At 40.4% G+C, this 18430-nt stretch overlaps 1 protein-coding gene across 1 annotated transcript in view; it reads left to right on the top strand.

Annotated features, from left to right (window-relative positions):
• The window catches only part of polr1e (RNA polymerase I subunit E), a 28397-nt gene extending 19325 nt beyond the window's left edge, over positions 1 to 9072 (top strand). The window contains exons 9-12 of the mRNA XM_060916571.1: positions 150 to 280; positions 524 to 602; positions 8454 to 8585; positions 8791 to 9072. Coding sequence (XP_060772554.1) covers positions 150 to 280; positions 524 to 602; positions 8454 to 8585; positions 8791 to 8956 — 508 coding nt within the window. The 3' untranslated portion in view covers positions 8957 to 9072. The remainder of the gene's footprint in view (positions 1 to 149; positions 281 to 523; positions 603 to 8453; positions 8586 to 8790) is intronic.
• The last annotated feature ends 9358 nt before the right edge of the window (positions 9073 to 18430 follow it).

Raw genomic sequence — 18430 nt, 5'->3', positions numbered from 1 at the left:
CTCTAACTGCATCAAATACTAACAATAATCACAATAGTTTTTATTTGTGTGATCTCTTTTTCACTGAAAAAGTCAAACTATTTATTCGATCATATAGAACTTTCTTGAAGTACTGTCACAACCTTTTTTTTTTTTTGCTGGTTCTATAGTCCTGAGACTGTGAAGAAGATTTTGAAACACCTTCCCAAAGAGGGTGAAGATCGAGACAGACAAGCATGCTGTGCCTGGTACCTGTCTTTCCTCATCAGACTTGCACAAATGAAAAAACTGGACCGCAAATGTGAGTATTGGCTGTAAAACCTGTACGCGCCCAACAGTATCAGGCTAAAAGACATGATTCGCTGTTGAACTATCTTGGTCTTGTTTGTCCAGGACACGAGACAGTGTGTCTTTGTAAATGCTCTGTATCGGAGCAGTAAAAACATGAAACTTCTGAACGTAAACATAGACGTGATGAAAGTTGAGCTACCCTGTTATAAAAAGAGGTTTTGTTTAACGTGTTTTGTGTTTTTGTTTCTGGAAGTTGGTGAGGATGAATGTCCACACGTCCTCTACAAGAAAGTGCAGAAGAATTTCACAGTGGAGAGGTTTGATAATGGAAGGTAGGTGTGAGTTCAACGTTCTGGGAGAAATTTCTCTGAATGGTCTCAGCATAAAGCTTTTAGGATTCACCTTCGTGAAAATCGCACCTCATTGTAAAAGACATGGAATACAGTGTACATCATTGACCGGTGCTGATTTCTATTTTGAAATGTTATTAGGGCTGTATTTTGGTGTAAGTCTATGTTTGAGTGATGTCACGGTGCGTTAAAGGACACGCAACTCAAAATCAGACCAAACATTCGAATGGAATTTGTTTTTATTTGTGCTTAAGTGCTTTAGTTTTTTGTTATTGCATTTTATTCAGTTTTTTAAAATAATGGGACATTTTTGGAACACGGGTTTGTAAACATTTTATAAAATATAAAGTACAGTACTTGACTAGAAAGTGCATTCTCTGAAGAGGATGCAAAGGATTGTGCCGTTGCAACAGACCATGAAGTGTGTGAGAGAGAGAGAGATCGTGTGTGGTGGGTGATTTGGCCTGAGGTGCCGTATGAAGTTTGGTGGATGTGTGGTGAAGTGTTACTAAGCAAAACTCCATTCATTTGAATGGGGCCAAAAATGAATGGAAGTGAATGGGGGAAAAACGGATGAGCGAAAAGAAAGGAAACGATGAGTGCCTGTCAGAACTGATTGTATGTATGTCAAGGGGGATTTGGCCTGAGGTTTGGCGCGTCTCCGAGGAAGCGTGTCCGAGCAGGACGATTTGATTCGTGAGCACCATTCGTTTTCTATGGAGGAAAAAAATGACAAGAACAAGAGAATTGGTGCGTCACCACAAAAACTGTATATAAGCACATGATTCTTGATCATACCGCACGGTTTAAAGTTGGTTTGAGGTCTCTGTCTCAAACTGCGGGAGAAGAAATGGTCCAAAAATCTGGCAGAGGAATAATAATCAAACTAAAGAATAAAATAGTATTAGTTATTTGATCGTCCATTAGTAGGCATGTAACGATTTACTCAATTCATGTTTTGATTCAATTTTCCCAAAATATTTTTGAAAATTTTTTTTTAAAGATGCAACATTTATTTTCCTGCTCTTTATCAACTTAAAATTTCCTTTTTTAAAAATTTTTATTTTCTTAATCACCAAAATTAAGTATTTACCCATATTTGTAAAGACTGGAGTAAAATATAATAGCCTATTAACTAAAATATTCATTTTATTAAGAAAGTAAGTTAATAACAAAACCTTTTTTTTATATAAACCTATGAACATTTGTACTTCTTCCATTTGCTTCTCTTTATCTTTCAGCAGTCTGTAAAAATTGAGCCCCGATTTCTTGTTACATCTGTTTGTACAGTCAATTACACAACAGCGCTTTCCCATTTTGTGCGTGCGTGTGTGTGGGGGGGATTAGAGCTGTGTTACTTCCACCTAGGGTGAAGTCATGTACAATAGCAGGGATACGTTATTACAACTGTCTAAACAATGCAATTACAATTAGGGAAAAAATAAGATTGCACAGCCTGATTATAATCGCAATTCTTTTTTTTTTTCTTTTTTTTTTTTTTTACTTTATTGATTCAAATACAGTCTTTTCCGGACTATAAGTCGCACTTTTTTTCATAGTTTGGCCGGGGGTGCGACTTGTACTCCGGAGCAACTTGTATGTGAAATTATTAACACATTATTATACAATTTCACATGTTCGTTATTTTCACACTGACAACCACAAGAGGGCGCTCTAGGCTTGTGTACCTGTACCTGCTACTTCTGTATCACTGAAAATTTAAAATTTCAACATTACCGGTAACTTATAAAGACAACTGAGAAGGGCTGAAAAAAAAAATGCCATCAAAACGAAAATCATATTCTGCAGATTACAAGCTGCAAGTAGTGAAATATGCAGCCGAAAACGGTAATCGAGCAGCAGAAAGAAAGTTTGGAGTGAGCGAGAAACTTGTGAGGGACTGGCGAAAAGCGGAGGTTACTCTTACTGCAATGAAGAAAACAAAAAAAGCTAATCGCAGGCTAAAAGCTAGGTGGCCACAGCTAGAGGAACGAGTTCGCACATGGGTGCTTGAACAACGTGCTGCCGGGAGAGGCTTGTCAACAGTGCAGTTGCGTCTCCATGCCCAGGTAGTTGCCAAGGAGATGAATATAAATGACTTTGCGGGAGGACCTTCTTGGTGTTACCGCTTCATGCAACGCAACCGCTTCTCTGTCAGAGCAAGGACAACGATGTCCCAAAAACTTCCAAGCCAAGGTCGATAGTTTCCGTGAGTTCGTTGAAAAGCATGTAACTGAACACAACGTGACGCCGGATCATATTATTAACATGGACAAAGTCCCCCTCATGTTTGACATTCCCATGGGCCGAAGTGTCGCAGAGAAAGGGCTAAAGAGTGTGAATATAGTAACAACTGGTCATGAGAAATCACACTTCACAGTGGTGCTGGCATGTTGTGGAGATGGATCAAAATTGCCACCAATGGTCATTTTCAAACGAAAACCCATGTCAAAAATCCAGTCCCCCTCAGTTGCCGTCGCCATGAATGAGAAAGGGTGGATGGATCAAGAAATGATGAACTTATGGCTTACGAAGTGCTACACTAAACGTCCGGATGGCTTCTTTAGAACACGCTTGTGATTAGGGCTGTGCGATATGGGAAAAAATGAATATCCCAATACATTTTCTCCATTTCACGATATACGATATATATCTCGATATATTTAAATCTCCTCTAAAGGACCCCATGAAATCTAACTTTTACTCTTTACTGTTTTCACTACAATCCCTGCAGATTAAATAACATTCTTAGTTAATTTTTACAGGTGGTTTTCAACAACACATTTTAAATTGTCATGTTCGTGATTAATCACAATTGCATTGAAATAAGACTATTTTTATTCAACAAAGATGTGGCACAAACTGCAAAAACAATCTTGAAAATTGCAACAAAGGGGCAACACAATACAGAGCTGCTCAGAGCTCAAACCAATAAAGTGCAAGCTCAACACTGAGAAAGACATTTAGCCTAAATAAGAAAAGTGCTCATTCATTAAATTATTTAAAAAATAGATCTCCAAGCTATTAACCTGACTACTGAGAACCACTGGAACATTCACAATAGAGAGAGAGATTGAGGGAGAGAAGAGAGAGATCTGCAAAACATCATTTTTCTCTTTGCACACTTTTGAACTGAATGTTTTCTGGCTCTGCCTCTCAGATGTGTATAATTCCGGCTGCTGCCTTTCGTGATGACAGGTTTTTTTTGCACACTTTACAAACTGGCATTTGCTGTTCCACGTCCTCCTCGCGATATCCAAAAAATGCCAGATGACTGACCCCTTACTAGTTCTTTTAAGAACCAATTCGTCCGCTTCCATTTTTAATTTGTCGCTGAAATTGCCAGAGCTTACACGGTAGCCTATGCAACACCAGCGATTGCACGAACTGAGTCAGCGCTGTAAACCGGAACCGGGAAATCTTCCCGCCGGCAGTGTTGCCAGATACTGCTGACGTTTTCCAGCCCAAAATATATTCAAAACCCGCCAAAACGCACTTAAAACCGCCCAATCTGGCAACACAACCGAAACTAGAAAATCTTCCCGTTAGTTCCTTTCATCACCGAGATGTCGCCCGGGATTGGTTGGCGAGTGCGTGACGTTATTGTTTTCTTTACCCTTAGGCAGCCTCTCACGTTACTGCCTGAGGGACAGGGAGAAAACCACCGGGAAATGTTTTAAACAAACACGAAACGAACGCAAGTCGGAAGATGACCATAAAATACTCGATAGTTACGATATAATAATTTTATGTATCGCACACAGAATTTTCGGCGATATATCGAGTATATTCGATATATCGCACAGCCCTACTTGTGATGGACAGCATGCGAGCGCACATCACGCCACAGTTCAAAGATAAATTAAAAGTTTTCAGCTCCATACCTGCCATCATCCCTGGAGGCTTAACCAAAATACTCCAGCCACTTGACATCTCCGTGAACTGGAGCTTTAAGGCAGTCTTGCGTAACCTGTGGGAGCAGTGGATGATGGATGGAGAGCACAGCTTCATGGCAACCAGGAGAACGCGCCACGCAACTTTCCTGGAAGTCATTGGATGGATCGACAAAGCATGGGCTTCAGTGACAACCGAAACCATCCTGTCAGGATCCAGAAAGGCCGGAATAATTGGAACTGCAACTGACGACGAGTCTGACGAAAGCGACGCAGAAGAGGAAGCGGCGCTTCGTCGACCGCAGGAGTTGGCGGATTTGTTTAGAATTGACACCGAGGATGAAGAATTCAGTGGATTTAGTGATTTGGAGTGAGATTGATGGTTTGGTAAACTTGTTAGCATGTTCTTTATGCTATAGTTATTTGAATAACTGTTAATATGTTACGTTAACATACCAGACACATACTCAGTTCGTTATCTATGCGTCATGTAGCTGAATGTGTTACGTTAGCATACCGTAACCCTATTCAGCCTGTTCTCTAATCCATTATTATTTTAAATTGCCTTTCGAGATGAAATGTCTGTTCTTGGTCTTGGATTTTATCAAATAAATTTCCCCAAAAAATGCGACTTGTAGTCCAGTGCGACTTATATATGTTTTTTTCTTCTTTATTATGCATTTTTTGGCTGGTGCAACTTGTACTCCAGAGCGACTTCTTATAGTCCGAAAAATACGGTAGTCAGAAATATTTATCAATTTATCGTCACACAGTATGTCTTTGTCTAATACTAAACTGTTCCTTATGAATCCTTGTTAGGCTAAACCTTAGTACTCTGAAAGGATTTTTTTTTTTTTAGCTTGTCCCCTGTTACCTCTTTTCCACCAACAGGGAGTGGGTTCTGTTCTGGTTCACGCGCAAATTTTTGAACCTTTCAGCGCTTTTCGACCAAAAATAAATTGGTTTGGAACCTGAAAAGTCGGTTCTCAGCTGGAACCAAAATATAGCCGTTTTTTCCAGCACAAACCGTGATGACATCAGTGGGTGTGTCATTAGTTTGGAGAGGAATCGGAGCGCAGCATTGGAGAACGCAACAGAAAAGAATACGTCTTCAGAAAAAAATGGAAGGAAGTCAGATATCTGCAATGACCGAACAAAAGCTTGGAGGTCATCACTGTGCTCCACCATCTTGCTATTACTGTTTACTCCCGTTATGAATTGTGCCATGCCCTCTGTTCATGACGCGTCCTTGATTAAAACAGTTCTGCACAAAAATGGTGAAAACGTGGGCCGGTTTGTTTTGCACCAAGGTTCAAAGAATCCTGAACAGAACCAGTTCAAGAACCTGTTCCATGTTGGTCAAAAAGGGGTAAGAGGGAACCCTTAAGGGTTCAGATCACAACAAATTATCCAAAGAACCCTTGAGGAAGCCATGGATACTGGTATGGTGGATACTAAAGCATGACAAATTCTAAAATGTTATGGCCGTGTAAATAATGGAAGTGATTAAGTTGTGCAGTAGAATAAACTTTTTATAAAGCGAAGCACTTGTAAACATTGAACTTCAGATTAATTGCAAGTGGTGGAGACAGACACGCAAACATTACTACTATAAGCTATTAGTATTGTTTATAAATAATGTATTGTGATTTATAGCGTACAACCCCGATTCCAAAAAAGTTGGGACAAAGTACAAATTGTCAATAAAAACGGAATGCAATGATGTGGAAGTTTCAAAATTCCATATTTTATTCAGAATAGAACATAGATGACATATCAAATGTTTAAACTGAGAAAATGTATCATTTAAAGAGAAAAATTAGGCGATTTTAAATTTCATGACAACACCACATCTCAAAAAAGTTGGGACAAGGCCATGTTTACCACTGTGAGACATCCCCTTTTCTCTTTACAACAGTCTGTAAACGTCTGGGGACTGAGGAGACAAGTTGCTCAAGTTTAGGGATAGGAATGTTAACCCATTCTTGTCTAATGTAGGATTCTAGTTGCTCAACTGTCTTGGGTCTTTTTTGTCGCATCTTCCGTTTTATGATGCGCCAAATGTTTTCTATGGGTGAAAGATCTGGACTGCAGGCTGGCCAGTTCAGTACCCGGACCCTTCTTCTACGCAGCCATGATGCTGTAATTGATGCAGTATGTGGTTTGGCATTGTCATGTTGGAAAATGCAAGGTCTTCCCTGAAAGAGACGTCGTCTGGATGGGAGCATATGTTGCTCTAGAACCTGGATATACCTTTCAGCATTGATGGTGTCTTTCCAGATGTGTAAGCTGCCCATGCCACACGCACTAATGCAACCCCATACCATCAGAGATGCAGGCTTCTGAACTGAGCGCTGATAACAACTTGGGTCGTCCTTCTCCTCTTTAGTCCGAATGACACGGCGTCCCTGATTTCCATAAAGAACTTCAAATTTTGATTCGTCTGACCACAGAACAGTTTTCCACTTTGCCACAGTCCATTTTAAATGAGCCTTGGCCCAGAGAAGACGTCTGCGCTTCTGGATCATGTTTAGATGCGGCTTCTTCTTTGAACTATAGAGTTTTAGCTGGCAACGGCGGATGGCACGGTGAATTGTGTTCACAGATAATGTTCTCTGGAAATATTCCTGAGCCCATTTTGTGATTTCCAATACAGAAGCATGCCTGTATGTGATGCAGTGCCGTCTAAGGGCCCAAAGATCATGGGCACCCAGTATGGTTTTCCAGCCTTGACCCTTACGCACAGAGATTCTTCCAGATTCTCTGAATCTTTTGATGATATTATGCACTGTAGATGATGATATGTTCAAACTCTTTGCAATTTTACACTGTCGAACTCCTTTCTGATATTGCTCCACTATTTGTCGGCGCAGAATTAGGGGGATTGGTGATCCTCTTCCCATCTTTACTTCTGAGAGCCGCTGCCACTCCAAGATGCTCTTTTTATACCCAGTCATGTTAATGACCTATTGCCAATTGACCTAATGAGTTGCAATTTGGTCCTCCAGCTGTTCCTTTTTTGTCCCTTTAACTTTTCCAGCCTCTTATTGACCCTGTCCCAACTTTTTTGAGATGTGTTGCTGTCATGAAATTTCAAAATGTCTCACTTTCGACATCTGATATGTTGTCTATGTTCTATTGTGAATACAATATCAGTTTTTGAGATTTGTAAATTATTGCATTCCGTTTTTATTTACAATTTGTACTTTGTCCCAACTTTTTTGGAATCGGGGTTGTATTATATGCACGGCTCTAAGTGATAATCGATGATAACTGTTTATTCATCTGTTTATATGGATATAACGCATATACATACAGTACTGTCCAAAAGCCTTAGGCACGTGTAAAGAAATGCTGTAGACCAAAAATGGCTTAAAAATAATGAAATGAAATGTTTCAATATTAAATACTATAAGCAGTAAGCCATAATAAATGAAACAAAGTCAATATTTGGTGTGAGATGACACTGCTTTTAAAAAATATATTTTAGTCTCAGGTACAGTGAGTGCAGTTTTATGCGGAAATGAGCTGTAGGTTTTACTGAGCATCTTCCAGAACCAGCCACAGTTCTTCTGGACACTTTGAATGTCACACTCGCTTCTTCATTTTGCACCAAAACCCAGCAGCCTTCATTATGTTTTCTTTTTTAATCTGCTCACATACAAACTTTTCTTTTTTTTTTCTCTAACATTTAATATTGTGCTGGAAAATGAACGTTTGGACTCTAAAATGTTTTTGTACCGACTCGATAATGCTGAAGTCACAAAATAGAAATCTATAACAAAGTTTGTATGAAGGGGGAAAATAAAAAGGGGGAGGTGCCAAGACTTTTGCACAGTACTGTACAGTGTATATATTTCTTTGAAATGCACTAGCTGTAAAATGATTTCAGGAGATTATTCGAATGACACTGTTTTTCCTCTCGCTCTGTCCCTCCCAGACTGAAGAATACAGTGACCACTTCTACAGTCAGTAAGATCGCGTCCCACTGTCTTGCTTTGCTGCTTCATATCGGAGACCAGAACGTAGACCTCACACTCTTACACAGAGACCTGTCTATCAGTGAAAACAAGTCAGTTCTCTCTTCTATTAGCTCCTTATTGTGATGTACATGTATATACATGACTTATGTCCATTATCAGCCATGGAATTAAAGTGCTTCTGATGGTGTTGGACCTTCTCTAGTTTATGAAGATAGGATAGGTTCTGTCTTTCCCTTCTCTCCAAGAAGACGTGTGTATGTATTCTGAACTCTAAATAGATCATTTTGTTTTTAGGATGTTGGAGGTGGCAAAGGCCATGGGGCTCACACTTTCCCGCCAGTCCATGTACAGTTTGGAGGAGGCGGGGCTACAGGATGATCACAGGATGGCCTCGCTGGAGCTCCCACTTGTCCGCTATGAACGGCGCATGGAGAGGCAAAAACGCAGGAAAATGAAATGAATTGTATGTTTTGTATAGTTTGCGTAGCCCAAATTCACTTACTACTAAAAACTTGATGTAAAAGGTGGCCATGTGGTCATTAACAAAAAAATCAAGATTAAACCTTTTTTACTTGATTGCAAGTGAAAGTCTGTTTATCTATTAACTAGACATGCCGAAATGATCACGTTTCCCTCGGAAGGTGTGGTCATGACACAAAAGCCAGAAAGGTGGTCAATCCAATTTCGATACGTGTGGCTCATTAGAACAAGACCCAGATGTTAATATGGCAGAGGCTCCAACTTGGGAAATTGCAAAGAGGGAGATTCTCCCTCTCTGCGAGTAGCTCGGAGGGAGACAAGTTTGAGCACCATAGGCGCGAATGATTCACCATATTTCGTGTCAATTAAATATTATTAATAGTAACGGATCTAGATAAATCCAGTGACTACAGACCAAACTTTAAAATGCCTAAAGTCAATGTTAATGTCAATGACTATTATAAATTGCCAATGGTAGACCCTCTGATGATAATGTTCTAATAATATTCTAAGTTAGTAAAAGTCAGACAAGTTCGTTAGAATCTAACGTCTGGTCTGGTGCTCTAACCTTGTCAGATATAGGGTCGTCTTACTGCCGTCCAAAATAGTCTGCCATTCGTCCCTGGCGACCATCGCAACGGGCAAGCCAAACTTTATCTTGGAGATTTTCTGATATATTTTTTGTTCATAGTTTGGCTTTCGCCATTTCCACCAATGGAACTTCGTTTCATTATCTCAGTTAAGAGAACATAAAGTTAAAGATGAGCAGGTGATAAATGCAGACGCAAAAAAACAAACAAAATGGTTGAGTGTCGCGGGTTTTGTCGTTCTCTTGCGCGTATCATTAATAGCGCCATCTGTATGCTTTATCGGTAACTGCTAAGACATTGGGTGGCTCAGTGTGACCCCGCAGCACCGAATTCTGCTCCATTTATATGCGCGCTTGATCTGCGTACGCATGCCACCAGCATTCACTCCAATCCCTCCGTTACGCCAATCAGTGTACCGACCAGGGAATCGGCATATACACACAAAAAGTGGAAAGTCAACTATTACTTTTCGTCAATATAAACATATCAAGTTCAGGGCCGTAGCCAGCATTTTAAAATCACCGAGGTCCGTGATGCGCAAAGCGCACGCCGAAAAATTTTCGACATATTTAAATGAGAGGGGTGAATTACACGCCACACATGAGATCTATTCCTGAAATTACTTTTAATGGTGTTTGAACTGAATATAAGGTTTGAAAATAAAAAATCATGTATGTGGCAAGAGTAAGAATAATTTAAGCTTGTTTAATGGTTTGATCTGGTCCAAGCAATGAGGACAAAACTGCGCTGCTTCGAAAATGTAAATTTAACAGCTTGATGAAAGTGCGCCGATGGTGACCATGAAAAAAAATGTGTCTACTGCACTGCGTTCCTCCCCCGAGTCGCGCGCTCATTCGCTTTTGTGTTCTTGGTCTCAGAGCCGCGCGCAACAGACACAGAAGACAGAATCAACGTTTAACATAATTAACAATGCACTTTTTATGGAAAAATTTTAATGTTATTCTTTATTTTTTTATCCAGTTGAATATTTAGCGTACAAATGTATTTTCAGCTCTTAAAAATGACCGAGGTCCAGACCTCGGGGGCCTCATAGCTGGCTACGGCCATGATCAAGTTTTTTATTTATATATATATATATATATATATATATATATATATATATATATATATATTTTTTTTTTTTTTTTTTAAATCTAATCGTGTAGTAAGGGCGGGCGGGAGATTTTATGTTGTCAGCGCGAGGTCGGGAGGATTTTCTAAATGTTCCCTAAAGCGGGAGATCTCCTGCTCACGGCGGGAGAGTTGGAGCCTCTGACATGGTGCTCTGACTTGACAAGGCTGTGGAACATCTGTTTATAGGAAAAGAATGACTTGACCAGATTGAATTATTCATGCCATGCATTTCTGCATGTTGTATTCGGAAGGACACGAACTTTCAATCACTCTGCAGGGACTATTGCATGGTTGTTGGCTGGTTTGAGTAATCTCAGAAACTACTGATCTCCTGCAGTTTTCACACACAACAGTCTCTAGAGTTGACACAGAATGGTGCAAAAAAAACAAAAAACATCATGCAAGCAAGCAACAGTTCTGTGGGTGGAAACAAATGCCTTGTTGATAAGAAAGGTCAACGGAAAACGGCCAGATTGGGTCGGCCTATTTTGCCAGGAAGGATATAGTAACTCATAATTACTCTTTACAACCGTGGTGAGCAGAAAAGCATCTCCGCACGCAACAGCAGAAGACCGCATTGAGTTCCACTCCTGCAGCCAAGAACAAGTTCCTATTAAAGTGGCCGGTGAGTGGATATTCAGCGAGAGAGGTCGAAGCAGATGCCAGAAAGGTTATGGTAGTTCAAATAGTTACTATTTACAACTATGGTGTGCAGAAAAGCATCTCAAATGCTAAATGATGTTTGTTTTTCCCATCCATAATTGATATTGTGCCTGAAATCAGGGATATTTAACATCACACACAGAAGTAAAACAAAGCACGCTTTAAATGCTTAATGTATTTATAATTCAGACTGTACAACATGTATTTAAAAAAAAGCATACAGTAAAAATAGGCACATTTCAGACTTCACATATTGTATGCTCTGGCCCTATCCCAATGCGGCGTGGTGATGTAGCTTACAGCAGGTTATGGTCGCTGGTTGTCCAGGTGGTGCTCAGAAAACAGTGTGGGCTTTATAGATAATTGGGCTAATTTTGAGGGCACTGCTGGCTTGTTAGGGCGGGACAGTATCCATCCCACTTGGGAAGGTGCTGCTCTCATTTCCTGCAGCATAGGTCATAGTCTCAGAACAGGCCTAGTTAATTTCTGACAATCCAGAGCAGGCCAGGGAGCAGACGAACAGGCTAAACCGACTGTCTGCTAGCTGCACAGAGTCGTCACTCAGGGTCCACTACATTGAGACTGTGTCTGTTCCCCGAGCTCAACAAAAAAGTAGAAATATTCAGAGAGTTTGTTCCAGTAAGTAACCTAATCAATATAAAATTAGATCATACTGACTGTACAGCCGCTGCCAGCACCTTTGATCTAAAGGTGGGGCTATTAAATATTAGATCTCTTACATCTAAAGTGCTAATGAACTCATTACTGATCAGGAGTTTAATGTACTGTGTTTAACAGAAACATGGATTAAGCCAAATGAATATATAGCATTAAATGAAGCGAGTCCTCCTTCTATATACAGTTATATACACCAGCCTCATCTAACTGGCAGAGGAGGCGTTGCAATTATTTATAATGATTATCTAGGTGTAACACAAAAACCTGGTTATAAATTTAATACATTTGAAGTTCTTCATACTCATACAGTGGTGTTTGAAAGTTTGTGAACCCTTTCGAATTTTCTATATTTCTGCATAAATATGACCTAAAACGTCATCAGATTTTCACACAAGTCCTAAAAGTAGATAAAGAGAACCTAGTTAAACAAATGAGACAAAAATATATTTGGTCATTTATTTATTGAGGAAAATGATCCAATATTACATATCTGTGAGTGGCAAAAGTATGTGAACCTCTTGGATTAGCAGTTAATTTGAAGGTGAAATTAGAGTCAGGTGTTTTCAATCAATGGGATGACAATCAGGTGTGAGTGGGCACCCTGTTTTATTTAAAGAACAGGGATCTGTCAAAGTCTGATCTTCACAACACGTTTGTGGAAGTGTATCATAGCACGAACAAAGGAGATTTCTGAGGACCTCAGAAAAAGCGTTGTTGATGCTCATCAGGCTGGAAAAGGTTACAAAACCATCTCTAAAGAGTTTGAACTCCAACAATCAACAGTCAGACAGATTGTGTACAAATGGAGGAAATTCAAGACCATTGTTACCCTCCCCAGGAGTAGTTGACCAACAAAGATCACTCCAAGAGCAAGGCGTGTAATAGTTGGCGAGGTCACAAAGGACCCCAGGGTAACTTCTAAGCAACTGAAGGCCTCTCTCACACTGGCTAATGTTAATGTTCATGAGTCCACCATCAGGAGAACACTGAACAACAATGGTGTGCATGGCAGGGTTGCAAGAAGAAAGCCACTGCTCTCCAAAAAGAACATTGCTGCTCATCTGCAGTTTGCTAAAGATCATGTGGACAAGCCAGAAGGCTACTGGAAAAATGTTTTGTGGATGGATGAGCCCAAAATAGAACTTTTTGGTTTAAATAAGAAGCGTTATGTTTGGAGAAAGGAAAACACTGCATAAGAACCTTATCCCATCTGTGAAACATGGTGCTGGTAGTGTCATGGTTTGGGCCTGTTTTGCTGCATCTGGGCCAGGACGGCTTGCCACCATTGATGGAACGATGAATTCTGAATTATACCTGCGAATTCTAAAGGAAAACGTCAGGACATCTGTCCATGAACTGAATCTCAAGAGAAGATGGGTCATGCAGCAAGACAACAACCCTAAGCACACAAGTCATTCTACCAAAGAATGGTTAAAGAAGAATAAAGTTAATGTTTCGGAATGGCCAAGTCAAAGTCCTGACCTTAATCCAATCGAAACGTTGTGGAAGGACCTGAAGCGAGCAGTTCATATGAGGAAACCCACCAACATCCCAGAGTTGAAGCTGTTCTGTACGGAGGAATGGGCTAAAATTCCTCCAGGCCGGTGTGCAGGACTGATCAACAGTTACCAGAAACGTTTAGTTGCAGTTATTGCTGCACAAGGAGGTCACAACAGATACTGAAAGCAAAGGTTCACATACTTTTGCCACTCAGATATTGGATCATTTTCCTCAATAAATAAATGACCAAGTATAATATTTTTGTCTCATTTGTTTAACTGGGTTCTCTTTATCTACTTTTAGGACTTGTGTGAAAATCTGATGATGTTTTAGGTCATATTTATGCAGAAATATAGAAATTTCTAAAGGGTTCACAAACTTTCAAGCACCACTGTATAATGTATGTAGCCTCGAAAACTAAGTCTACCCAGTTCATTCCGTTACTTATTATTTACAGGCCCCCGGGGCCATATTCTGAGTTTCTTTCTGAATTTGCAGATTTTATCTCAGACCTGGTTATTTCCTTAGACAAAGCTTTAGTTGTCGGAGATTTTAATATTCACTTTGATAACCCAGAAGACCCTTTGAAAACAGCGTTTGTGTCCATTTTAGATTCAGTAGGGATTAATCAGAATCTCATAGGACCGACCCATAATGGTGGTCACACCCTCGATCTAATACTAACATTCAGGTTAAACGTAGAAAATATAGTGACACTTCCACGGTCTGAAGTTATCTCAGATCATTATCTCATCTCATTCAAAATATGTCTGAGTAATAATACGGTATATGCACCTCACCACGCTACTGTATTAAACGTACATTCACGTCAACTACTGCATAGAGCTTTATAAATGATCTCCCAGAGTTATCAACTTTGATTGGGTCACTGTCAGCCCCTGCAGAACTTGGTCAGGCAACTGAATGCTTAGAGTCAACATTCCGCCATACTTTAGATAATGTAGCTCCTCTAAAAAGGAAAATGGTCAGAGACAAAAAATTAGCACCCTGGTATAATGATGACACTCACACTTTAAAACAGACCACTCAAAAATTGGAACGTAAATGGCGTCAAACAAAATTGGTAGCGTTCAAGTTAGCATAGAAGGAGAGCTTCCTGAAGTACAGAAAAGCTCTTAGTGCTGCGAGACCAACATATCTCTCCTCCCTAATAGAAGATAACAAAAATAATCCTAGATTCCTATTTAATACTGTAGCAAAATTAACCAGGAATAAGTCCACTATAGACACATCCACACCTGCAGTATGTAGTAGCAACGACTTCATTAATTTTTTTAATGACAAAATTGAGAATATCCGACAAATAATCCAAACTACTAATTTAAGGTCAGACAATGTAAGTTACCCTGTAGTTAACGATATAACTGTATCAGATCATCAGTTAGAATGTTTTACTCCCCTTAAAGAAACTGAATTACTTTCATTAATCTCGGCATCAAAAGCCTCAACTTGTGTACTAGATCCCTTACCTACACGTCTATTCAAACAGATAATACCTGAAGTAATTGAACCGCTTCTAAAAATAATAAATTCTTCTCTTACAATTGGCTATGTACCCAAATCCTTTAAACTAGCAGTTATTAAACCCCTGATTAAAAAACCTGACCTCGACCCCTGTCAGCTGTCCATATTGGCCAATATCAAACCTCCCCTTTATCTCCAAGATCCTTGAAAAAGCTGTGGCACAGCAGTTATGCTCATATTTACATAGGAATAACATCCATGAAATGTATCAGTCAGGATTTAGACCTCATCATAGCACAGAGACAGCACTGGTTAAAGTAGTAAACGACCTACTGTTGGCGTCTGATCAGGGCTGTGTCTCGCTGCTTGACCTTAGTGCAGCATTTGATACCACTGATCATTCCATTCTTCTGGATAGACTAGAAAATGTTGTGGGAGTTAAGGGAACGGCCCTCTCCTGGCTCAGGTCTTATTTAACTGATTGCTATCAGTATGTTGATGTAAATGGTGATTTTTCTAGACATACTGAGGTAAACTTTGGTGTTCCACAAGGTTCTGTCTTGGGTCCACTGCTTTTTTCTTTATACATGTTACCTCTGGGTGATATTATTCATAAACATTGTATTAATTTCCACTGTTATGCTGATGACACACAGTTGTGTTTCTGCAAAACCTGATGAGAGACACCAGCTTAATAGAATTGAGGAATGTGTGAAGGACATTAGACACTGGATGCTTATTAACTTCCTTCTGCTTAACTCTGACAAGACTGAAGTACTTGTACTAGGACCACATGCAGCTAGAAGTAAGTTTTCTGATTCCACAGTAACTCTGGATGGCCTTTCTGTTTCTTCACGTGCAGCAGTAAAAGACCTCGGAGTGATTATTGACCCCAGTCTTTCATTCAAAACTCACATTGATAACATCGCCCGAATAGCTTTCTTTCATCTCAGAAATATTGCAAAGATAAGAAATTTAATGTCACTACATGACGCAGAAATACTAGTTCATGCTTTCGTTACCTCCAGGTTGGATTATTGTAATGCCTGTCTGGATGTTCCAATAAGTGCATAAACAAGCTCCAGTTAGTTCAAAATGCAGCAGCAAGAGTCCTTACTAGAACTAGAAAATATGACCACATCACCCCTGTCTTATCCATACTGCATTGGCTCCCAATCAAATTTCATATTGATTATAAAATACTACTGTTGACCTTTAAAGCACTAAATGGTCTCGCACCACAGTACCTGAGCAAACTTCTGGTCCTTTATGACCCGCCACGCCTACTTAGATCAAAAGGTGCAGGCTATCTGCTGGTACCTCGTATAGTGAAGGCTACATCGGAGGCAGAGCCTTTTCTTACAAAGCCCCACAGTTATGGAACAGCCTTCCAAGTAATGTTCGGGAATCAGACACAGTCTCAGCGTTTAAGTCTAGGCTGAAAACATATCTGTTTAGTCAAGCCTTTCGTTAATGGTGTTTATGAGGTAAAGGATGAGATCTGGAGGGTCCTCAGACATAGAGTGTTTTGGTAAACTGGGATGTATGGATGCTGTCAGTCCCCCACTCGCTTGCTCACTCGAGTTTGTTGACGGTGTAGTGGCTGGCTGCTTTATGTCCCGGGGCTCCCTCATGCCTGTGTTACCTTCTGGCTCTCCCCTTTTAGTTATGCTATAATAGTTAGTTGCCGGAGTCCCTGCTTGTACTCAGTGCAATATGTATACCGTTCCTACTTATTTCAGGTGACATTGGGCATACCCAACAACCTGTGTTTTCTCTCTCTCCCCCCAAATCTGTCCCTCTGAGTTACATATTGGTCCTGGGATCGAGATGCTGACCTCTTCTGCTCCTCGGACTTGCCTGATCCATCCTGGTGCCCTGTGTCTGGTTGGAGTCTCATCGCATCGCTCCTGTGGAGGACGGCCCCATGTGGACAGTTGAAAGTCACGCCTGGAGGACGCTCTGGACTCTTACAGTAATGCTTTTATGGCTGAGGACTACAGTTGACTTGCTAACTTTAGGACTGCAGTTGTCATGAACAGTTTTGCACTCAAGTTTCCATCAATGAAGAGTTATAACATCAGCAAAACTGACTTCATGTTAAAACCGTTAATATTATAGTCATGTTTGTTGTTGCCCAAATGAGGATGGGTTCCCCTTGAGTCTGGTTCCTCATGAGGTTTCTTCCTCATGTCATCTGAGGGAGTTTTTCCCTTGCCACTGTCGCCACAGGCTTGCTCATTGGGGATAGATTAGGGATAAAATTACCTCATGTTTTAAGTGGTTTAAATTCTGTAAAGCTGCTTTGGGACAATGTTTATTGTTAAAAGCGCTATACAAATAAACTTGAAAAACATATTGCACTACTTAAGGCAAAAAAAAAAAAAAAAAAACAGTTTTTATTACAGAGATAGTCACTACTAGGGCTTTTGTACATTTTGGCAAAAAACAGGACACGATCCAGGTAGACAGTTTAGACACCTTAACCACTGAGCCATAACTGCCCTGCCACTTATTTACTGAGCGGTTGCGAGAGGAGGTGGGGTGGGGTGGGGGGAGGCTTTCTGAAATGTGCACAACAGGATAAACCTCAAAGGGCCATGCTGGGGCTGAATAACATCACCTCATGCTGTGGTGCAGCCTGTTACGCCAATGTTTCGTCAGTCGCTCAGGCTGCAGAGCTGCCACAGGAACAAGGAGGACTCGAATTCCCACAGTGCACCTCACGTGTTTACAAACCATCCTGGGTTCAATCTATCAGGGGAAGAAACCACGTGCTGTGCATTAGTCTGTAACTTTAACTCGCTCTCATTGGGAAACTCATCGCCGGTTCTATGGTATATGGATAAGAGTAGAGTATGAACCTATGACTATCTAGAAATTATATACACGTATCCATGGTGATACAAAAATCATGAACCTACATCAGGATTCTCTTTTTTTTTTTTTAAATTGAGTTTGACATGCTTTTAGTTTTTGGGTTAGTGGTCAATTGGTTTCTTATCCTTTATCCTGAGACATCAATCCTCTTATAAACTCCTCCTTTGCCCCACATGTTGGAGAAGTAAATGTGCTGTATCTGGAATGTAACTTGGAGACTAACTGACCAGAACACAATAGTGAGAGAAGAGCATCTTTCCAATCCAGCTAGTAGCCTGGGTCGTTCGTTCACGCCCATTATGGTACGGTACAACTGGTATCTGATTACAAACTAAAATCAGTTAGACCAGGGGTGTCAAACCTGATCCATAAAGGGCCGTGTGGCTGCAGGTTTTCATTCCAGCCATGCAGCAGCACACCTGACTTGGCTCATTCAATCAACTGAACTGTCTTCACACAGTCAAATACTTGCAGCCACACCCACCCTTGATTAAAGGGTGGGTGTGTCAGTTGATTGAATAAGC

The sequence above is a fragment of the Neoarius graeffei genome, chromosome 3 (genome assembly GCF_027579695.1).
Source record: "Neoarius graeffei isolate fNeoGra1 chromosome 3, fNeoGra1.pri, whole genome shotgun sequence".
NCBI lineage: Eukaryota > Metazoa > Chordata > Actinopteri > Siluriformes > Ariidae > Neoarius > Neoarius graeffei.
The sequence above is the reverse complement of the archived record's forward strand: the minus strand, read 5'-3'. Positions and strand labels throughout refer to the sequence as shown.